The 24,716-nt window shown below is 42.1% G+C and overlaps 1 protein-coding gene across 3 annotated transcripts in view; it reads right to left on the bottom strand.

The window, feature by feature from the left end:
* Positions 1–5,598: 5,598 nt before the first annotated feature.
* Positions 5,599–24,716, bottom strand: part of KIF26A (kinesin family member 26A) — a 244,091-nt gene continuing 224,973 nt past the window's right edge. For all 3 annotated transcript variants that reach the window (XM_068254227.1, XM_068254229.1, XM_068254228.1), the window contains exons 13-16: positions 22,815–23,002; positions 17,250–17,270; positions 12,064–12,214; positions 5,599–10,716 (exon numbers count right to left, since the gene is read on the bottom strand). In XM_068254227.1, coding sequence (XP_068110328.1) covers positions 10,538–10,716; positions 12,064–12,214; positions 17,250–17,270; positions 22,815–23,002 — 539 coding nt within the window. In that variant the 3' untranslated portion in view covers positions 5,599–10,537. The remainder of the gene's footprint in view (positions 10,717–12,063; positions 12,215–17,249; positions 17,271–22,814; positions 23,003–24,716) is intronic.

The following is a 24,716-nucleotide window of genomic DNA, read 5'->3' as shown; positions in this document are numbered from 1 at the left end:
GTAAATTTGAACGGAGGAGCCTGCAGGGGAACGAGAGGATGAGGAGAGGAATGGGAAGGCTCTATTGGACCCAGAGCCTTCCCTCTCCTTTTGTAAGTATCTGGAGGTTTTTTTGCCTTCAGATTCACGTTAATCTTTATGACACTTACATACAATCTGCATTATAATCTGTAACGCGGTGTATAAAGATAAAAAACTCATTTTAATAATAACTTTCTTAAAATTCTTAGAACTCAGTTTTGGTTATGCATTTATTGACTATACATGACGATCCTTGAGTCTGCAATGTTTCTATGTTATCACTCAATCAGCTGGGTATCTAAACAGAACAGATGGAGAAGTGGTGAGGCAGAATGCCAGTGTTAGAATGGTGAACTGTTGTAAATGTTTATCAAAAATTGTGGCAGTGGCAAACAACACAGGCAGAGCATACACTCCCAAATAAACAAAAAAAGCATTTATTATTTTCCAAAACACGTATCAAAATTTATTATGCCAAAAATTATATTGAATCATAAAAAGTAAAAAATACACATGGGATGGCCACCCCGTCATGCTACAGCCGCCCAGAGCACCATTTACACCAAACACCCACACGCCGGCATCTAACCATCAACCTAGAAATTGCTGAAAAATGTCCACAGATTGTTGATCAGTGCGTGCACATTGGCTTGACTAGAAAGGAAATGCCATATATCATGTAGCCAAGGGGTTGGTCCCCTGAATGGATATAGCAAAGACAGAATTGCAGAAGCAGTCCAGCATTACAGCCAACAGCTTGGATGTTAAACGTTCAAGGTGCCAAGCAGCAGATAACTCAGACTTTATATGACAGCAAAGCAAAGCAAGCATAGGTATCACAGTTTTTAGCCGCCACACTTGTGCCTCAGCAGAGCTCACCTACACGGTCACTTGAACTCCATAAGGCAGATATAAGGAGCAGACTCTTGCATCAAAACATTTATGTATACACTGCGTAGGTAAGTTCGTCTCACCATGCTCCCAGGTAATGGTATGAGCTGTGTAGCGATTAGAGTTGGGCCGAACCTCCGATTTTAGGTTCGCGAACCGGGTTCGCGAACTTTCGCGGAAGGTTCGGTTCGCGTTAAAGTTCGCGAACCGCAATAGACTTCAATGGGGATGCGAACTTTGAAAAAAAAAAAAAATTATGCTGGCCACAAAAGTGATGGAAAAGATGTTTCAAGGGGTCTAACACCTGGAGGGGGGCATGGCGGAGTGGGATACACGCCAAAAGTCACCGGGAAAAATCTGGATTTGACGCAAAGCAGCGTTTTAAGGGCAGAAATCACATTGAATGCTAAATGACAGGCCTAAAGTGCTTTAAAACATCTTGCATGTGTATACATCAATCAGGGAGTGTAATTAAGGTACTGCTTCACACTGACACACCAAACTCCACTGAACAGAACAGGTATGCAGTGGCGGGTTCACTGAACAGAACAGGTATGCAGTGGCGGGTCCACTGAACAGGTATACAGTGGCGGGTCCACTGAACAGAACAGGTATGCAGTGGCGGGTTCACTAAACAGGTATACAGTGGCGGGTCCACTGAACAGAACAGGTATGCAGTGGTGGGTTCACAGAACAGGTATGCAGTGGCAGGATCAATGAACAGGTATGCAGTGGCAGGATCACTGAACAGGTATGCAGTGGCAGGATCAATGAACAGGTATGCAGTGGCAGGATCAATGAACAGGTATGCAGTGGCAGGATCAATGAACAGGTATGCAGTGGCAGGATCAATGAACAGGTATGCAGTGGCAGGATCAATGAACAGGTATGCAGTGGCAGGATCACTGAACAGGTATGCAGTGGCAGGATCAATGAACAGGTATGCAGTGGCAGGATCGATGAACAGGTATGCAGTGGCAGGATCAATGAACAGGTATGCAGTGGCAGGATCAATGAACAGGTATGCAGCCAGGGACAAGCTAAGGCTAACTAATCTTTCCCTATGAGAGACTGCAGTAGCTCGCCCTACTCTAACTAATGCAGGCACACGAGTGGCCACGGCCGCCGCTGCCTGCCTATATAAGGGGGGGTGGGGCTCCAGGGGCTAGTGTAGCCTAATTGGCTACACTGGGCCTGCTGACTGTGATGTAGAGGGTCAAAGTTGACCCTCAGTGCATTATGGGGCGAACCGCAATGGGGCGAACTTTTCCGCAATAAAGTTCGCGTGCGGTACCCGCACGCGAACCACCTAGGTTCGCGCGAACCAGGTTCGCCGGCGAACCGTTCGGCCCAACTCTAGTAGCGATCTGTGCTTACTGGTACTCATGACAATGTGTGGATCCACCTATGGCTTGTCAGGCAATATAGGGCATCAGTGAACGTAGGTCCCAGTGCTCATGCTGTCCCCATCTGGATAGAAGGTGTTGTGGCTTAGAGGAGGCTGATGATAGGAGCCAATCTAAGGTGCCTGGACGGAGAGAGCGGGACGGCGTGGCGTCCCATGCAGGCGGGTAGTTTCCCCGACGTTTCGCCGGCTTCCGGCTTTCTCAAGGGGCGTGTTGTAAATGTTTATGCAGTTATTGCTGTTCTAAGACACCAGGTACAATTTATTTTTGAAAGCAGAACCATAGTTGTAACATAACAATGGTATAAACCAACTGCTTATTTTCTATATAGTTATCCTACCTGCCTATATCGCATTGTAATGTCATATGAGATCATCACCATACCTCCTCCCCCCCCCCCCACCCCCATGTCACAGTGTCTGTACATCAAAGGAAAATCTGCACAGCGAGGAGAACTAAGTATATTGCAGTTTCAGTTCAACCACATGGTCCAGGGGAAAGTGAAAGTACGGTACCTTCTTGTAAACCATTTGTCTTGGGGGTGTAATGTGATGTGATCTGAAATTTGACTTAGCAGTTTACCTTGCTATACACAGAGTATTTCTCTCCCATGTTGAACAGGAACTTTGCACAGAAGTAATTAGATTCGGAAGGCTAATGATTAATACTTGCCAGCTTGACTTATTAATCAGCTGCCAGGTAATTCATCAATAGTTTTTGAATCTCATTAGCTTTGTGCACAGTTTCAACTCTACCCACGGAAATTCAACTTTCACTACAGGAAAAAACATACCTAAACTGTAATTTAAAGCTCACCCATAACTGGGGGTAATAAGACAACTGTCAGCACTGCCTGCTGGTATCTCGTCTGAGAAGTGGCCATAAAACCAAATTATGAATTTCTGCACAAGACCTTGGCTTATGTTTATATGGACCCTGTCTCTGTGTATTTGTCCTGTTGTCTGGTGTACCCGAGGCGACGTGACATGATGAGATAAACGTGTGTATGTTCAGTGCAAAACATATTAATAACCAGGCTGTTTTACTTGTTTCCTTTTCCTGCCTGAAAGAGTTAATGTTTAGGCATGGAAGTGACAACTTCTGTCTAGTTGGGAATATAGTAAACATCACTGATAAGCAAATTACCGCCATACAAGTTTTCCTGGTAGAATACAACCAGTGGCGTAGCTTAGTAGCTCTGGGCCCCGATGCAAGTTTTACAATGGGGCCTACCAAGCACTCTATACATAACCATTGATACGGCGCACCAAAATCTACCAATGGCAGCTACAGTGTCAGAGATGCAAGGATGGGATGGGGAGCAGTTTGTTAATGATTACCACTATGCCAAGTATCTATAGGAGTCATTATTATGAGCACAGGGCCAATAGAGAGCTAATACTGTAGTTGAGGGAGGCCCTGTGGGGCCCCTCTGGCCCAAGGGCCCTGATGCGGTCACCACCTCTGCACCCCCTATTGCTAAGCCCCTGAATACAACTTCTGAGAGCAGAGGGAGATAGGAAAAGGTCAATAGTTCAATTTTTTTCATTTAGGGACACTTAAAGCGGAATATAACCCTGCATTTCAACTTTACTCTAAAACATTATTTACAGTATATTATATACAACCAGCATTTTTTTTTACTAGACCAGCATTGGAAGGGTTACACAGAGCTTTAAAGTTTCTGGAGAGATATGCAGACGCATCCGAAGCTTACATAGATACATTTTGTTTACATAAATGTATCTAAGTGTGGCATGTGACTCACTGTCTCTGACTGAGAAGGAGCTGGAGGACAGCCAAAGAGTGTGTAACATTGATCACTTGTTACATTCTATTTAGTAAAATGTATCTATCTGAACTTCTGCATCTATCTCTCCACGGAACTTTAAACCTCTGTGTTTAACCCTTCCAATGCTGGTCTAGTAAAAAAAAAAATGCTGGTTGCATATAATATGCCGTAAATAATGTTTTAGAGCAAAGTTGAAATGCAGGGTTATATTCCGCTTTAATAGGCAGCCATTGAGCAGAGACAACAAAACATGAATCTACTTTCATTATGCCTCCATGTCAGCACAGTCAGGGGCGTAGCAATAGGGGGTGCAGAGGTAGCAACCGCATCGGGGCCCTTGGGCCAGAGGGGCCCCGAAGGGCCCTCCCTCAACTACAGTATTAGCTCTCTATTGGTCCTGTGCTCATAATAATCACTTCTATAGATACTTTGAATATTGGTAATCATTAACAAACTGTTCCCCATCCCCTTCTTACACCTCTGACACTGTAGTTGCCATTGGAAGGTTTTGGTGCACCGTATTAATTGCTATGTATAGAATGCTTGGAGGGCCCCATTGTAAAACTTGCATCGGGGCCCAGAGCTCCTTAGCTACGCCACTGAGCACAGTGGGTAGTAGTCCCACCCGCACTACCCCATACGACAACTGAACATTTAAATTAAAGGCTTACCTCAAGAACCGCATCTATTTTTCTTGTCCTCACCTCATAGGGAGGAATGGACAAGTTAGAGAAAAAAAACACCATTGTCTAATCGGTAAGGGCACATTCCGCGAGGAGTCTTGCTTCAAGTTGGGCAGCCTATTCCAAGGTTTCTGCCGCCAAGATTTGCCAGGCAGCAAACTGGACTTCAATTAATACATTTATCTCCCATTATCGGGTAGATGTCTCTGCCTCCACTTCTGTGGCATTCAGGTGAGCAGTTATCTCTTTGAGTGCCTCATTAAATTTGTCATAAATAAAATTGTTTTCAGTTCATATTTCTAGTTAGATCTTCTGTCCTGACACGGAGGCATAAGGAAAGCGGACAATTGTATACTTACCTACCGGTAAGTTTCCTTTCCTGATGTATCCATGTCAGGATAATGAAAGGATCCCACCCAATAATCTGTGAGTTCAGTCTTAATACAGATGGGCTCCTGACGTAAGCCTTTAATTTAAACATTCACCTGTCCTATGGGATAGTGGGGGCGGGACTACTACCTACTGTGCTGACATGGCTGCATCAGGAATGGAAAATTACCGGTAGGTAAGTATACCATTTTCCGTTTTGTAAATTTTTAAATATAAAAAAAAAAAACCATGGAATATCTAAAAAAAAGGTCATTTTTAGGAGTAGGAGGATACATACAAATATTTATCTAATCAGTTTATTTTCACCTCAGATTCCATTTATGTTTTATCGGGTGTAATCCCCATGGTTGTAAATGTCGAAGAAAAAAAATGATATCAAGCATATATTAATAAATGTATTTTTTATTCACAGATAAAGTTTAAGTAAGGTATCATACATTTATACAAAGGTTTTGTAAACCCCATATAAAAAACAAGATGATGCGAAAATATGACTCCATATGAAATGTAATAATACATACACACGTAAACCTTTTGCAAGTGTTTGGCAAATGGCGATCATACAGCAATCGGTGCTTAGCCATCCCGTACAAAACAGAAAAAATGCACGCGTCACATGCAGCATGTATAGGTCTAACCTGAGCTTTTTGCCTTCCATAGAAAAAACTGTAAAAAAACGTAATAAAAAATGCATAAACAGCTTCATTAGAAAAAAAGAAATAAAGTCCACATGCTATTTTTTTTTTTTTTCGGAGCAAACGGAGGTAAAAATATTTGGAGTACACTTCCATTTTCAATTCACTTTTCATTTTCATAAACCAGGAGGGTGCTTTAGTTAATTACTGACCGATAGAAAACAGGACTCCAGAAAAGGTTTGGATAGGTTTTAATACGGGTTTGTAAAAACTTTTTTTTTTTGTTAATTTTCTTTTTTATTATTATTTTGTTTTTCATCCAGGTAAATTATAATGCCATGTTGTGTTTGTTTGTTTTGTACTTCTCTGAAATCAGAAGGCAAATTCAGGTGTGGAAACATAATTTTTCAGTAATTATTGCTCCTGCTACAATGTTTTCTGTTTTGTCGTTTTACAAAGAAACTATACATATGCTGTACATATAGAAATGTTCATACATTTAATGGTTTGCTTAGGTTTGCTGGCTTAAAATTTAGCACCAAATAAAATAAGAAAAATTTGTATGAAAACAAGGCACTTTTTTATTTTAAATATAAAATACATGATGGTAATTTTTAACAATATCTCTAATCCTCTTGATGTCCAAGGGTACCGTTTTGCATTGCATTGGACTGACAAACTCTCCCTAATAGAGTCTTTTGAAAGGTTTCCCACCAAACTACAAAGCACCCAACAACCTCATGAAAATTAACCCTCCCAGTGGGGTAATCACTGCCTCCGGTTAACCTGGTGTTAAAAGTGCAGCCATACTACCTCCTCCCATCATTACCTTCACCCACGTCTTAGTCACATACTACTAGTGCCAACGTTGTCTACTTTCTAGCAAGCACTAATGGTTTCAGATATATCATCCCAAAGACATGCTCAAGATTTTTGTAAAGAAGATCTCAGAGCAAAGAACTTATATTCAGCTGTGGCAAGTATTCATGTACATAAAGCAAAGCATACTGTACATGTGCTAGTTTTAGCATCCCACCAGCTAAAGAATCAGTGTTACCCCAATCCCCTTATTTTCAGCTTAGCTCTTCTGAATGTGCAAAGTGAAAGTCAGATCAAAACATTCAGGTCAAACTGTTTTTCTCCATGGATAATGTGCAATTAATTTTTTTTCTTGAGTTTTCTCCTAAGTGATATTGTCACACCCTGTCAATAAAATACATTTTAAGCCACCAGCATTGAAGAAAATACTGAAAATAATTTCAATAGTACTTTTATACATACTTTTTGGTATTTCTTTCCATTTTTAAGTGCTGAAAAAGTTATATTAAAGAGAAGATGAAAAAAGAGAAAACTCAGGAGAAAAAAAAAGCTAATTGACAGTGAACCTGCATACTAATTATGTTGGCAGAGGTAAATTGACTCCACCTGTATTTGCATGTCTGTGTCCCTCCCACTTTACCCAGCACAGCTGCGCACAACATGGCCAGCCCTCCTGAGTAGAATGTTTGGGTCAACAACCTGACTTATTCAGAAGCTACAGGCTTAAACAAGGGAAGCAAGGAGATACGTTTAACTGTTTACTGTTAACATGTTTATGCATACTTTGCTGTACATACAATAACCCTTTCTGTTGTATGAATTGCTTTTTACCCAGCAATATATATGCAAGAAATGAAAAATAAAAAACAACAAAAACTTAGCAAAGCAGTGTTGTTGTTGTTTTTAAACTGTGCTTTAAGTGAAAATACATTTCTTGTAACACAAACTGTCTGAATATGCTTTAAAGCTCCCACCTTTTACAATAAGCCAATAGCTGTTATTACCTCCAGTGCGAATATGGGTGCAGGACAGGTAATCTCTGATTTGTTAAAAAAAAAAGGTCCTATAAATCAGAAGATGCTATAGAGCAGCCCATGAGAAGAGTTAATCTTGTGTAGTGGAACTCATGGACAGGCATGTGATCCCTTTCATCTGGTGCTACATTTGTAAGGTTGAGATTTGCTAGAATCTCTTCGGGCTGTGGTTTACACAGGAAATGGAAGTGAAGCGTGATCATAACCAGCCAATCAGAGCCTTACAAATCTATCAGCTGATCACATGCTTCTCTGCGATTTCTGCTAAAAAAAATAAATCAACTTTTTACAAGAAGGAAGGTTTTACAGGTAAACTGAGGTGAGAAGAATGTGGAGGCTGTCATCATTACTCCATTCTAAAAAATGCATACCTCCTGACTGGTTGTGCTGATATTCTGCCTCCAGCAGTGTCAAGGTCCCCATTAACAGTACAATTTTTTCACGAACGCTCTTAATTTCGAAAAAATAATTCAGATTGAAAGAAAAGATCGAGGCAAAAAGAAAATGCTTGCCTAAGGAGAGGAAAGCATCTGGATACTATAGGGGCTTCCCAGGTCCTCTTCGCTTATGATGCCACTTGCCGGAACCCTCGCTCCTCTCCTAGCATGAGCGCGGCCATGCTGCACACAGGCGAGTACGGCCACGCCTGCTAACAGTGCCACTTGAGCATCAATGACTCTGGCTTACTGCGCAGGCGTGGCCATACTCGCGCAGGTGCACTATGGCTATGCTTGTGCTTATAGAGGAGCGCGACCTCGATCAGATTTCCAAGAAGTAGTTGACAACGGGGGCCCGGAGGATGCTGTTGAAAGCCTCTATAAGATCCAGAGGCTTCCCTCTTCTTAGGCATGTATGAGCTTTCATACCCGAGGTTAACCTTTAATCGAGCCACACCACTAAAGGATCCAACTTGCGATCCTAGCTCCACCAGTTATGGTCATATCTATGAAAAATCCACCAAACGGATTGATAATTTCTTTAAGAAACAATAAATAATGTGATCGCTGAGGAGCAATTGGGTCCATAAACTGTCTTCATGCAATACAATGTTATATAAAATATGATTGTTCACTAAAAATTGTACCGTTAATGAGCACCTTTAGGTTGGTGCACCGCAAAAACCAGCCACTGTGCAGCAGCAGGGTCATATGCATAGCACCGCCCCCTTCTCAGGGACATACCCCCTGCTGGTCAGGAAGTAGGTTGCTGGGATTCCGTCAGTCGGCATCGCACCGCGCTCAAATCGTTTACACTTACTACATCACCCATTGACTTGCATTGCGGTTGGCACGCATCATGTGGCAATGTACTAAAGACCTGGTGTTGGGAATGAGGCAGTTTGGATACCTACGGCGCACCATGTCGTGGTAAGTGTGCAAATCTCCATAGACTTTCATTGCCCTTGTGGCAAGGGTGTGGAGGGGAAGCCTGACACTGGGCGACACAGCAGGTACGTGTAAACGGGGCCTAGAGCAGATTTCCCCAACCCTTTCTTCAAGGCCCACCAACAGTGCACGTATTGTGGAAATCCAGAGGCAGTTAATCGGCTCTGTTGAGACACTAATTACCTCACCTGTGAATGTTTGTGGTTTTCTGCAAAACATGTATTGTTGGTGGGCTTTGAGGACAGAGTTGGGGACTCTGGCCTAGAGTCACAAACCTGCAGCCACTGAAGTCAGAATGGTGTTAAAATACCTGATCCGCATCCTCATTCTTTGTCTGTGCCTCAGAAGGTAGTGAAAGCAACAGATCAGCATAACCACAAGATAAGTCGTATTTTTAATAGGAAGTCAGCAATGACACCTTCCATATTCCTTGTGCTCCAAGGATTTGGGTCTGTGATTTAGGTCCGCCATACATGGGTAAAGTTTATTGCACAACAGAAATGGTTTTGCCGCTGCTGTGCATTCACCTTCCCATTTAATGGCGTGTGAAGGATGATATCGGGAGACTTTAAAAGACTGACTAGTGTTCTGCATAGCTGGATTTTACTGTATCATTTTCTCTAAGGGATATTCATACCATTGTCAAGTTCATTATTGAATTGTAAAAAAAAACCTACTTGAGCATCGATATAAAGCACCTGCAGATGATTAAGTATATCTCAAGTACACTTTGTTGGTCATTCTTAGAAATGTGGTGATTCAGCAGCTCCAGGTGTCTTATGCCGTTGCTCAAATAGTCTTTTCATGGCGTGACTCAGGTTGCACAGAAGATCCCTAATAATGGGGGGATGTTATCTACTGTTTTGGGATACAATTTTAGCAAAATGTATAGACTTGCCCTCTTCTCTGGTGTCCTTTTGTGACAGGCTAAACCGGGGACAGAGACTATGTTGTTGTTTATGCAAAAGACTGTGGCAAGGCTTAATGGGTCTGGAAGGGTAGGCTGTGGGTGTTTAGGTGGGCCCCATGTTTCTTAAAGCCACCCCTGTTGTGCTATAGAATTCTGTAATAAGCTTGCATCTGGTGTTGGCATAGGTACTCAGTGGTCAGAAACTTACATTGGCAATCAGCATTTGAAGGTGAAAACCGTCTCCAACTCTAGTGGGGAGTTGAGCCAAGCTTCCAAAGACCTTCCAGTTGGCAACAAAGCTACGGGTCCTGTCTTGCTCCATCACAGAAGCCTAGGATTCAGTTTGGATCCAAAACCAAGTAGACAAAGTGGACTAAACCATGTTTAGAGGCACCTTATTCACTGATAAACATTACAATCCATCATCGGTTTCAATCCAACAACATTCTTTACAGCTTTACATTTTCACATTCGGGTGTACATTTGTGTAATTTCATTGCACGATGCAGGATCATCCCCAAAGTCATCATTCTCAAGTCCATTCATTTATCTTCTTCTGTGTCCATCTCCTTCAGACTTCCACTTCTTTTCCTCCGTCTTGCTGATCTGAGATCATCCCGATATCGAAACAGGTGACCATCATGACATGGGATTTGCATAAATTAACACAGAGCTCCAGGTCTTCTGTGACTTGTTCCAGTGCCTCTAGGTACTCCTGAGACTCTCGGTCCAGATCTGGGTCCACCTCAACTGGTAGGCAAAAGAACATTGCAGAGTAAGTTATTTCATGTAGATGGATGAAATATATTCAAAAGTATAATTTTTGAGGGTTTCTTTCAATTTGATTGTAATTTTATGTGAATTTAACAACAGTAAAGCATTGTACACACATCCAATTTTGATTAGCCAATGACTGGCCAATTTTATCACCACCACGTAGTATGAGGGCCAACAGATTGTCAATAATATGAACAGTTCTCATATTACATGGAAGTGGCACAATTGGCCAATCAAAATTGGATGAGTGTAACAAGCTTAAAGTGGACCTGAATCAAAAAAATGAATACCAAATATATACAACATGTGATAAATAGCAGGGCGCTAATGAAAATAAAGGAATACAAGTAGTATTTTACTTTTTGAATGTCGTCATTTGTATGTCTGCTGTCTGGTGGAGTGTACCTCCATATGGTGGTGGCATTTGTCAGTTGACAGACATCTCTTTCCTCCTGACCCTCCATCCTGGATATGCTTATTAGGTGACAGAGTGTACAGCTACATAAATGTGTGTCTCCCTGTGACACTGTGTGACTCTGTTATTATTAAATAAAAAAGGTAATAGAACTTAAAGAGGAACTCCAGTGAAAATAATGTAATAAAAAGTGCATCATTTTTACAATAATTATGTAAACATGATTTAGTCATTGTTTGCCCATTGTAAAATCTTTCCTCTCCCTGATTTACATTGTGACATTTATCACATGGTGATATATTTACTGCTGGCGGGTGATGTCAGTGGAAGGAGATGTTGCTTGCTTATTTGGCAGTTGGAAACATCTGTAAACAGCTGTTATTTCCCACAATGCAACAAGGCTCCCACAGTGTGATGTCAGAACCATGGTCCTGACATCACACTGTGGGAGGGGTTTCACCACAATATCAGCCATACAGAGCCCCCCTGATGATCCGTTTGTGAAAAGGAAAAGATTTTTCATGGGAAAGGGGATATCAGCTACTGATTGGGATGAAGTTCAATTCTTGGTTACAATTTCTCTTTAACTACACCCATAATTATAAATACCAATATGAGAGTGAATGTTAAAGGTACTTTCACTTTAAGGTTATATTAAGAGCCACCTTAAAGGTGCATAGATGCATCCAATTTTGATTGGCCAATTTCACCACCTCCATGTAGTATGAGATCTTGCCTACACCATCTGTTCACAATATTCAAATTCTGTTGGACAGGAAGCCTCCATGTTCCTATCACTTCTGGTCTGGTAGACATCTATCTACGATTATTTGTATGAAAAGCTGAGTAATTGCCAAGCCCTCTTCAAGCTACACAAATCCAATCCCAAATCCCAAGCTACTCACACTCTCCTCTCCACTTGTTTGGATCCATCATCAGGCGAGTCTTGGTCTCCTCCAGCTCTTCTTTTAGCAGCTCGTGTTTTGCCTTTAGATCTCTGATTCGCTGCTGCCGTCTTTCAGCGACTTTCAGTTTAGTGTTGAAGTACATCAGGCCCTTAAAAAACAATTGAATATTTAATTTTAGATGGCTTTCCCACATGAGGCCAATACAAAAAGACACTGAAGCAAATTATAAAAGTTATAACAAATAAATTACCCCCCCCCCAAAAAAAACTGCAATATGTTGTGTTTTGGGGGAGTGGCTTACAGTGGGCTGAATAGTCTCCAGGTACAAATGTTGATGTTAATGTTTAAAGCGGACCCAAAGAAAACATTTTTTTAATACAAAATATTTTGTTGCACCACTCTGACACATACAAAGATAAATAAACACTCCTTCAAACCTATAAGAATTTCAGTGCATGCTTTTCACCCTTCTCTTTTCAGAACTAGGGTTACACAGGAGGCAGCCATTACTAATTCCTCCTTTGCCAGACACCTGCTATCCCGCCAGTTTGACGGATTCTGTCCCGTCAATATGAAAGGAAGGGAGGGGTTCCTCCATTAAATGTAAAATATTTTATATTTGTCATCATGCAGCTGAAAAAAGGCTGCTATTTATTATTATAATTTAGAAAATAAATTTTATTTCTGAAATCTTATATTTTTAATTTGGGTCCACTTTAATGTTGATGTTGAGAGATTTCAGAGGCAGATGCAGAGGGGAGGAGGGAGGAGGAGAGGGGAGTGAAGTTTTCACAGGCGAAAGGGCTGGAGATACAGATCAGCTTGCCTGTGTGTAATATGACAAACAGGACATGGCCGCTCTCATTGAATCACAGGAATAAATAATCATAAACTGTTGAAGCTGTTTGCAGCTAGATTTGCTTTAGATAAGATTAGATTAGATTTAGATAAGTTACTTGCTATAGTTAGTTTTTCATCTCGGATCCGCGTTAAGATCTAGAGTTCTGCACTGTCCCTTCCTGCACTCCACAAACCAACACTCTTGACTTAAGTCAGCTGAGGTGGCCGATAACTAGACTTAATAAACTGAAAATGTCTCCATGCACATGGGTGCCTGTTCTCACAAATTTTTCGTCCTCTTAAAAGTGTAACCACAAAATAGGAGTGCTCTCTCCTTAGTTTTTAGTTAAATATTGAAGTTGTTTTCTTTATTTCCCTTTAAAAAAATGGAGGCTCCAATGATGATCACATTCTAAGCTACGCATCCGGAGCAAGAATGCAGCCAGTAGAGTCAAAGCAAAGTCAGATTAATATACTATCACGTGGGCACTATTTTTGACTAAAAGATCAACAAAGTTGCTCCTTTTATTGCCTGAAGAAGTGGGTTGATACCTGTGAAACGCGTTGCCTGTTTTGGAGCTTTTTGATTAAAGTCCGATTTATGCTGAATCTCGACTGTTTTGAGTCTATATTTGGGCGGGTAAGTCTACCACTACCTCCCTTTTTAAACTGTTTTCAGCCTATTTTATTCTATTTTGGCACCTCTGTTTCTAGATATCTAATTACCAGTAGTCTACACTTAGGCCCCTTTTACACTTAATAAGTTGGTATCTGTTATAACTGAAAGAAAACGGATTTTCAAAGTAATGCCCATGTTTTTTTTATGGCACAGTTCACACTTAACGCGTTTTAACTGAAATCTTCCCAATGCACTGCTATGGAAAAACCGCATAGCAACGCACACTAACTCATACCAACTGATTAAGAGTAAACGGGGCCTTAGTGTTACCCCTTTCATTGTTTTTCAATATCTACCGAGAGTGACATCTTAACCTCTTGAGGACTGCAGTGTTAAACCGCCCTAGTGACCAGGCCATTTTATGTAAAATGGGCCACTGCAGCTTTAAGGCCAAGCTGCAGGGCCGCACAACACAGCACACAAGTGATTCCACCCCCCTTTTCTCCCTTTCTTCCCACCAACAGAGCTCTCTGTTGGTGGGGTCTGATTGCAGTGCTGTACATGTAAATAGACGACGATCACGCAGTCTCCCGAGCGGCAGCAGCCTGCGCGCGATCTCCTGCAAACTGCTGCCCCAGGACTTTACGCCGATCGTCGTTAGGCGGTCCTGGGGTTGCCGCCGCGGCCACGCCCATCGGCGTGACGCGGTCAGCAAGCAGTTAACCTGAGTGAGGTTGAGTCTAATCTCCCCACCTGTCTAGACAGTAGTTACCTTGATGGTAACCCACTTTTTGAGAGTATTACTTTACTACATGTCACATTGGAGATTGTCATACTCAACATCCTCCACTATCAGGAGCTCTCGATTATCTCCCTTTGTGTCTTACAAGATCTTCGTACTTGTTCTGGATGCATTATAGAAGATATATTAGGCACAGAATCAGCCAGACATTGAAGTGAAAAAAATTATGATATAATGATTTATATGTGTAGTACAGCTCAGAAATAAAAAATTAGGAGCAGAGACATAAGTCTAATATTGTCTCCAGTACAGGAAGATTTAAGAAACTCCAGTTGTTATCTATGCAAAAAAGCAATTGAGCTCCATGACTTTCAGAGAACTCCGTTTTCTGACACTTGTTATCTCAACTGTCAGTCATTGTATTGTTTTTTGTTCTGCACAGGACAGGTCAATAGTTCCCTGGGCTGCTCTGTAAAATAATTTAGAATGCTGAGTAGTGTGTAAACTGCAAATATTAGAGAATATAACTATAAATAAAAATATGAGAATATTTTCTTTGCTACTATTGTTCTAGTAATTATCCATACTATACAACCAATTCATTACATCATCATTATTTTTTTTTCGCTTCAGTGTCTCTTTAAAGGGAATGAAGTTGACAGACTCCATATTCCCTGTGATTAAATATGTCCTTGAATGACTGATCCTGACAAGGGGAGTGGTGACTGACACAGCGCAGGTCTGATGTGAATCAAATGCATTGCTGTGCACAGTGTTGTAATGACAGAAACCTGCTGCTCCTCCATCAATGCGATTGGGATTATCCGCTGCTCCTCTCTGCAGCCCTGAATGATTTCGCCCTTGAAATTGATTAAGCACGGCTGATCTGTTTCAAAGGAATCCATAGATTTCAGGCAGATTATCGTCATTTTAATTGAATCTGCCCGGAAGTCAATCAGAACCGAGGCGAAGTGTGTGGCCGCCTCAAGTTTAATAAATCAGAAATTGATTTTTGAATTCTGTTAATGTCAGTCAAAAATTAATGACCGAATTCTTCATCTATTCCGATCTACTAATTAGCTGCAAAGGCAAATAAAAAAACTCACTAATTAAGAGCAAATAATGTCATTCAGAAATGAGGCTGTATAATTACAACTAAATGAAACGAGAATGGCTTAAATTGATTTGCTGTGAATTGCACTGCCCAGCTTGAACATCCACTTTAAAGCATGTACTTTACAAAAATTAAAGTGATATGAAACTTAGCATTTCCTTTTTTCTGTAAAAGATTATTTACAGCATAAAATGTAATGCAAAAAAAAAAAAAAAAAAAAAAAAAGTAGCAGGACAGCATTCAAACAGGTAAACACAATACTTTGTTCTTCAGTGGAAAGCTGCTGGCCACATCCAAAGACATGATGGCATTATATTTTGTTTACATTCCTTTGTCAGATACATTTAGGCCCGGTTCACATCTGCGTTTTGGGCCAAACCAGATCCGGTGAGCGGATCCGGTGTCCGCTTCACCGGATCCGGATGGCCCAGTCCGTGGCTGTTCACATAGTGAAAACAGACCCGTTTTCACTCAGCAAATACATACCTTATCTTGTGCAGCAGCCGGCGGCCACAGTAGTGGCACATGACGCGGAAGAAGACGGAAGCCTCTACCGCCGGCTGCTGCACAAGATTAGGTATGTATAAACCTTCCCTAGCCCACCCGCCTGGCTGCTGCACCCTCCCCTCACCCTCCCGTTGCTCAGGATCACGTCGGCCCATACCCCCATCCCCATGGAAAGGTCAGTTTCTTCACTAGTGTGAAGAAACGTTCCGTTTCCTATTGCCCGCAATGCTGCAGTATTTTTTTCCGGATCCGTTTCGCTAGGCAGAACGGTCCGGAAAACTAGGGCCTGCGGTATTTTTTGGATCTGGGGGCCGTAGCGTACGGTACGTACTCATACCAACGGACACATGTGAATGGATCCATAGGTTAACATTGGATCCATTCACATCCGTTCCATTTGTACAGTATACGTTCCGCTTACGTTCTGGAAAAAAACGCTGATGTGAACCAGGCCTTAGTAAACATTAGCAGCATGCTGAAACTGAGCTCTCGGTTTCCAGTACGTGTGCAGCTGAGAAGTGGTCACTAGATAGATGTTAATATTTAAATACAGCAGCTATGCAATAAAATGCAATGGCTGCTTTCATAGCAGATAAACTTTACTTTGGGAATTTGTAATTTGTAGACAGGCAATATTACTTGTGCACAAAAGCAAATATGATTACTGCATGGGTAATAAAAATTAGGAATACACTTTTTTATTGAATGTTATGTCAGAGTTTTACCCCACTGTAAAGGGGGGTCTCTGGGAATGTGTAAGATTACTTTACCCCATTCTCTGTGTCTTGGCTCAGAATCGCCAGCTGTGTTGATATGTACCTGAGCAGGATTAGATTAAAATGTGTTTGTACTGTACCAATTCGACTTACAACTTGCCTGTTGCCTCTTTTTCTTTCCACTGTGTTAATAAAACCAGGGATAGCAATGAACTGTGATTTTTCCCAATAACTAATTAGAGGTAAGAAAACGTTTGCGTGTGTGAAACAAACAGAAGACATTCAGCTGGTCTTGATTACTCTGTATGGGAGCTAAATAACCATGAAAAGCAATGGAATTAAAGTGTACCCAAGGCGACATGTGACATGATGAGATAAACAGGTGTATGAAGAGGGCAAAACATATTTTGCAGAGACAACAAAACAATCAATCTACTTTGTGAATGTTTAAATATAAAATAAAACCAATGGATATCTAAAGTCATTTTTAGGAGGCGGAGAATAAATACAATTGTTTATCTCATCAGTTTATGGTCACCTCGGGTTCACTTTAAGGTGAAATATCTCTAAAATGCATAAAAGCCCAAAACAGAACTGAATACAGTACTCCTCCAATAGCTTGAATTGTGCAACTTTGATTCTTACCTTTTCCATATCTTGGAATGGCTGAAATAAAACAAAAAGACACATTAGTCCAAAATAAACTGCAGCATATACAAGAAAGAAAAACTATTATAGCAGCAACCCCCCCCCCCCCCCAAACAACGATACAAAAGATAGTTATCTCAACACAAGGGGAATGGCTAGCAAAATATGCAACACAATAAGAAACAATTTGTAGCGCTATTCTAGTTCAAAGGGCCCAGCAGGAAATCTCAGATCAATGGCCATTCCCTGCTAGAGTTGTCCAATTTGTAAGAAATAAGGGACCCTGCAGGAAACACTTAGGGCTCGTTTCCATATAGCGCACTTTCATGCGTGCTTATGGAATCGCGGTCGCAAGGACAGCAGACTGAACTGTCTGCAGTTTCCATTCATGCACGGCGATTGAGCGCATGATTTGCTGCATTTCGGCGTGATTCAGCCTGCGATCCCATTGTACGGTAATTGCAAGTACCGCTTGAACCCAACCATCGGGAGTAAAGCGCCCTAAGTCTAAAATTGAACAACAGGAGTCTTGCCCACGGCCTTTGGGCATGCTGCTTGCTTCAGTTTCCGCCTCCGCTCGTGCAACTTTACTAAATCTATTTGGTTACTGGCGTGGATATTTGTTCCCGCTGGGGCCCTATTTCTTGAAAATTAGTGGTAGTAACCAAATTGCCATGAGCAGGGAGCGGCTGTTAGTCCATCAGGTTTCCCGCTGGGACCCCTCAACAAGACTAGAGCTCAATCGGTTGGGTGCGATGTTGCCCAGTTTCTTTCATCTCTGGTCTTTTGTCAGCTAGCAATAGTATCACAGCAGTGAAAATCCACCTGTGTCCACTTCCAAGATGGCCATCAGACCCGACCCTCTACGTTCTTAGGCCTTAATAAGAGGCGAAGCAACATTAATAGTGCAGTTTCACCTAACAACAGGGCTGTCTCACCTAGCTTTGTCCCCTAGCAACAGTGTCACTGTAGTGAAGATCTACCTGTGACCTCTTCCAAGAATGTCATCAGACCCCACCCTCTACATCCTTAGGACCTGATAAGAGGCGGAGCAACATTAATAGTGCCGTTTCACCTAACAGCAGGGCTGTCTCATCTAGCTTTGGCCCCTAGCAACAGTGTCACTGTAGTGAAGATCTACCTGTGACCTCTTACAAGAATGCCATCAGATCTGACCCTCTAAGTTCTTAGGCCTTGATAAGATGTGGAACAGCATTAAAAGGGCTGTTTCACTTAGCAACAGGGCTGTTTCACCTAGCTTTATCACCTAGCAACAGTGTCACTGCAGTGAAGATCTACCAGCGAACTCTTCCAAGATGGCCATCAGACAGCAACCTTCTAAGTTCTTAGGCCCTGATAAGAGGCGGGGCAGCATTAACAGGGCTGTTTCATCTAGCAACAGGGCTGTTTCACCTAGCTTGGTCACCTAGCAACAGAGTAACAGCAGTGAAAATCTACCGGTGGCCTCTTCCAAGATGGCCATCAGACCTGACCTAAGTTCTTAGGCCCTGATAAGAGGCGGGGCAGCATTAACAGGGCTGTTTCACACTTGGTAGAGCTGTGACCGAAAGGATCAGGATGGATGAACATCACTGGAAGAGGATATCCTGCAGAATTACGTACAGGGCAAAGTGATGGTAGCCCTGGAAACCAAAACGGTGAGAAATAGGAATAGATTGGGCCTTTCTAGCTAGTAGAGCATTGCCTTTTCTGCTCATATGAATTTAGAGGCTTTTCTGATACTAGGTCAGTGTCAGATGTTGGATTCTCTGGTGAATCAACACGGCTAAAACATCCCTACTGAGGAATCACCGGACTACAGCCACATCGTAAATTATAATAATAAATTACAGCTCTGCTCCATTTCCAGCAATCAGAGTCATTAGTTGTTCCCTTTCTGGCTGTTAAGTGTCCTCAGCATTTCTGCTGCAGATAGAGAGACAAATTGTTCTGCTCTGTAGTGATAGAAATCAATGCTATTAGCTATGATGTAGCTGCATGCTGGCAAAATCCCTTGCTAATAATGTCTGACTGCCTAGCAAAGGAATCACCACTGTATGACATCTGTCAGAGAGGCTCATGCAACATATTAAGAGGAACTTAAACCAAGAATTGAACTTCATCCCAGTCAGTAGCTGATACCCACGAGAAATCTTTACCTTTTCTCAAATATATCATCAGAGGAGTCTGTATGATTGATATTGTGGTGAAACCCCTCCCACAGTGTGATGTCATGATCGTGGTCCTGACAGTTTGCTGTCTGTGAACCTCATTGCATTGTGGGAAAGAATGGCTTTTTCCAACTGCCAAGCAAGTTGTATCTCCCTCTGTGCATAGAACTCTCAGTATTGAACATTCCATACAGATCACCTGGCAATACTAAAGATGTGGCCGTCTGTGATTACAGAACGTAAATCAAGGAGAGGAAATATTTTACAATGGGCAAACACTGACTAAATAATCTTTAAATGAATATTGTAAACAACTAGCGATTTTATTTATTATATTATTTTCGCTACAGTTCCTCTTTAACCTCCCTGCCGGTTATCCCGAGCTCAGCTGCTGGGCCGATTTGCATAATTTATTTTTTTTGTTACACGCAGCTAGCACTTTGCTAGCTGCGTGTAACTTACGATCGCCGCCGCTCCGTGCCGATTCGCCGCAACCCGCCGCATCAGAGGGTGCCCCCCCCGAGACCCGTGCGCTGCCTGGCCAATCAGTGCCAGGCAGCGTCGAGGGGTGGTTCGGGACTCCCTCTGACGTCACGACGTCGATGACGTCGGTGACGTCATCGCGCCCGTCGCCATGGCGAAGCCCTCCTGGAAATCCCGTTCAGAACGGGATTTCCGGATGGGTATATGCGCCGGCGGCGATCGGCGCATTTGGGGGGACGCCGCAGGGAGGGGGGAAGCATGTAGCTAGCGCTAGGCTAGCTACATGCTAAAAAAAAAAAATAATGCCAAAAAACACCCTCCCTGCCGTGCGCAGCAATTTTTTATAACGGCAGGGAGGTTAAAGAAGAGGTCAAGTGCCCTGAAAAATCAGTGACATTAAAGCGGAATATAACCCTGCATTTCAACTTTGCTCTAAAACATTATTTACAGCATATTATATGCAACCAGCATTTTTTACTAGACCAGCATTGGAAGGGTTACACACAGAGCTTTAAAGTTCAGTGGAGAGAACTGCTCCCTGCAGCCAAGTTTAGATAGATACATTTATGTAAACACAATGTAACAAGTGAGGAATGTTACACACTCTTTGGCTGTCCTCCAGCTCCTGCACAGTCAGAGAGAGTGAGTCACATTCCACAGTTGTTAAATTTTGTTTTGCTTAAATATCTAAACTTTGGCTGCTGGGGAGCAGTTCTCTCCAGGAACTTTAAAGCTCTGTGTGTAACCCTTCCAATGCTGGTCTAGTAAAAAAAAAAAATGCTGGTTGGATATAATATGCTGTAAATAATGTTTTAGAGCAAAGTTGAAATGCAGGGTTATATTCCGCTTTAAGGGAAAATGTAAAAGACAAAACCCCGGTTTCATCTGAAATGTCTGATTTAAGTCTTGCTTAGAGTTCTCCTTTAATGGTTGGGGAACAAAATGAAAATCGCTGGACTGTGATCTCATTACAACAAAATCAATCTAACAATATCTGATTTAATAGCACATTAACTGAAAAACCTGATCTGATCTGCATAAAGAGTTAATGATCCCAGTGCAGGAGAGTAATAAACGGGCGCGAAGCCGCCGTTCATTGATATTCCCGGCTCACATCACCCGTCACTTGCCACACAATTAATGGCACGGAGCAATTATTTTAATCTCCCTTGCTAAGTACACCCCAACATATGAATTACAAAGCCAGCAACTGTGAAACTCTCATTGCAGCTGGCTCCTGAAATCATCCCGGAAATTCCTGATCGCCGGTTAGAAGCCGATCCCCCATGTTTGATTTTATAAATACCATTTGTCGCGGTTTTTAACAATGCCTCTTTCCTAGTCTCAGAGCCATTCAAGGCAAACTCCATTTACAGCACCACTTCAGCTACCCAACTTCTAACGTCCGGCTATCCATGAGATTGCGCCACTTTGACCATCCTCCGCTTAGCTAATGTAGGAATGTAGACTATTTCAGTTGTGCAGTTATGGCAGAATTCTAAATCGGTAAAATTGTGCCTGCTGGGGCCATAGTATAGCTCAGCATGGCCGCATAGTCATTCCGGGAAGGGGAGAGTTGAAATCTGCACAATAAATGGTGTCCAAAGAGCTCTGAACCTGAACTCTACTTAAGCACGAGACGCACAGAGCAGACTGGAGTATAAAAGGTTACAGAGAAAAAAATAATTTCATTGGACACCAACTTTGGCAGGCGGTGCAATAAACCGTATTATAGCACTGCGCTATAAGGCGCTGAGGCAGTGATTTGGGTTGTTCTGCAAATAGTAACTTATCCGCTTCTTATCCAGATTTCACTAGCTGATCAGCTACCAGATCAGTTTGTTTAGGTTCCGGTGAATGGGTAACTGGAAGAGGAGGTTAGTGTTAGGCATTAGGAGGGGCCGGTGTAAGGTATTAGGAGAGGGCTAGTGTTAAGTATTAGGATAGGGGTTGGTGTTAAGCATTAGAAGGGGGGGTAGTGTAATGCATTAGCAGAGGAATTAGTGTAAGGAATGGGGGGGGGGGGGGGTTGGTGTGAGGCATTAGTAGAGGAATTAGAAGGTATGGGGGGGGGGGGGGGGCTTTGGTGTGAGGCATTAGTAGAGAAATTAGTGTAAGGAATTGGGGGGGGGGGATTGGTGTTAGTTATTAGTAGGGGGTTGATGTTAGGCATTAGTAGAGGAATCAGTGTAAGGTAATAGGAGGGGGTTTAGTGTTATGCATAAGTACGGGGTTGGTGTTGTGCATTAGTAGAGGAATTAGTGTAAGGTATGGGGGGGGGGGGGGCTTTGGTGTGAGGCATTAGTAGAGAAATTAGTGTAAGGAATTGGGGGGGGGGGGGGGGGATTGGTGTTAGTTATTAGTAGAGGGATGTTGTTAGGCATTAGTAGAGGAATCAGTGTAAGGTATTAGGAGGAGGGGTTAGGGTTAGGCATAAGTACGGGGTTGGTGTTGTGCATTAGTAGAGGAATTAGTGTAAGGTATTAGGAGGAGGGGTTAGTGTTAGGCATTAGTAGGGGGCTTAGTATAAGGTATTGCTGCACAGGATCAGCATCAGCCACCCACCCATCTATATAGAGCCCCAAGTACATAACATTAAACAAGGTTGCCTGCACTGGGCCTAGACTGGGAGGAGTATTGGCATGGCTGTTATGGTGATCGCTTGGCTTCAGTAGTGTCTCTCACACTGCAACCAGTCTTGTAGCCAGTGGAGTCAATGCAACAGATCTACATACTTACTCCAGGTCACTGATTTGTAAAGTATTTCAGACAGAGGATCAACACAACAGACGGCCAATAAACCAATGACCTCTTCGATTCCCCCCCCCCCCCCCCACTAGCATGCTGGGACACAGACAGGATGTACTCAATATCCTGATAATCCTGACAGCATGGAGTGATCACTGACCTCTGCCTCCTCGTGTCGGTGTCGCTGTAATCGCTCCACATCATCAATCTCGTAGACCTTTATTTCAAATGGTTCTTTTAAAGTGCCAGGTAAGGGAGGAAGATCAACCCACTGACCAGTGACATTGTTCTTTCTACCTGTCGTGGTGACCTCTGGGAGCGTAGGTGGTATTCTTCGCCGCTGGAGTCCTTTAAAGGAAATGGATATTATTAATATGTTTAAAGCTAAAGTGCAAGCAAAAACAAAAATCACTGATTCTAGTTACAGTGGACCAGCAGTCCAGCAAGCTAAATTGCAAAAACAGTACAACTGCTTTAGCAACATTTAACTTAGAGAGGTGCTCCGAGCTTTGAGGCTTTCTAACTGCGGCACTTTTATTAGCCTGATGAAGTGGGCTTCCTCCCACAAAATGTGTTGCTAGTGTTAACCTAATTTTATCATTCCTGGGCACCTCTTCCCCTTTGTTGTAACAACTTAACTAATCCATCTGGTTTCCCACCAACTCCATGAATTCTAGGAGGATTCCATTATTTCCTTCCACTTCCAGGTCATTCAAAGACAGGCATCTAAAAGCTTGCTTATGAAACCAGTAACGCAAGACGCTTTTTATCTACTTACAAAACTTGCCAGTCAGACCAGCAGAGGTGGCTCATCACAAACATCCATTAGTAATATTTCATGTGTTCCTAAAATGCATTTTTTTAGTGCTGAACAATAATTGTAACAAATATATTAAAATGCGCTATGCATTAATTTTTAAGTGATTATGCAGGAGAACAGAGGCGCCAAAAGGATAAAAGGAAGCTAAATGAGCTTAAAAACAAAATTCTTGGTAAATAAAGGAGGTAGTGGTGGACTTACCTCCTCCAAGTAGACACACAACGACTGTAGTAAAGACAGTCAATATATTTTATTTATGAACTCCAAATATGCAACGCGTTTTGCAGGTTTGATCCCGCTTCATCAGGCAATAAGAACGGAGCAATAGCATATGTGGTCAGTAGAAGAGCCAGGTACCTCTACTGACCACATATGCTATTGCTCCGTTGTTCTTGCCTGATGAAGCGGGATCAAACCTGCGAAACACGTTGCATATTTGGAGTTCATAAATAAAATATATTGACTGTCTTTACTACAGTCGTTGTGTGTCTACTTGGAGGAGGTAAGTCCACCACTACCTCCTCTATTTACCAAGAATTTGGTTTTTAAGCTCATTTAGCTTCCTTTTATTCTTTTGGCGCCTCTGTTCTGATGCATAATATTGAGTCCACCCTGGGTGGAGGGTTGAACCCCCTTTTTTCTCATCTACAGAGAGCGACTTCTTATTCCTGAGTGGGGTCAGGAAAATCTCCCCACCTGCCTTTACAGTGGTTGCCTAATGGTAACCCTGGTTTGTGAGTATTAATATTTACTCTATCTAGTAACCATTCACCAGTACATGTTACACTATTGGGGCTCTTGGTTTTCCTTGTTTTTATCATTTATAAGTGATGTTCAGGTTGTTTTATAATTATATTAATAATAAAGAACAGGGCTGCATAAGGTGCTATTGCTGCCTTTAAAATAAATGCAACTTTAAAGTGAGATACAATTCTGACATAACATTCAATAAAAATAAGTTTTTCTACTTTTTATTACCCATACAGTTAGTTACCATATTTGCATTTGCGCACAAGTAATATTGTCTGTTTGCAAATTACAAGTTCCCATTTAATCCGCTCTAAAAGCGGCCATTGCATTTTACTGCATTGCTTCTGTATTCATATATTATAATCTATCTAGTGATCACTTCTCAGCTATCTGCTTCTACAACAGAGAGCGCTCATTTTCAGCACAGCTAGGAATGTATACTATTTGTAGCAGAAAAAAGAATGCAAACAAAGAGATAAAGTTATCACCTCT

The sequence above is a fragment of the Hyperolius riggenbachi genome, chromosome 9 (genome assembly GCF_040937935.1).
Source record: "Hyperolius riggenbachi isolate aHypRig1 chromosome 9, aHypRig1.pri, whole genome shotgun sequence".
In the NCBI taxonomy this organism is placed as follows: domain Eukaryota; kingdom Metazoa; phylum Chordata; class Amphibia; order Anura; family Hyperoliidae; genus Hyperolius; species Hyperolius riggenbachi.
The sequence above is the reverse complement of the archived record's forward strand: the minus strand, read 5'-3'. Positions and strand labels throughout refer to the sequence as shown.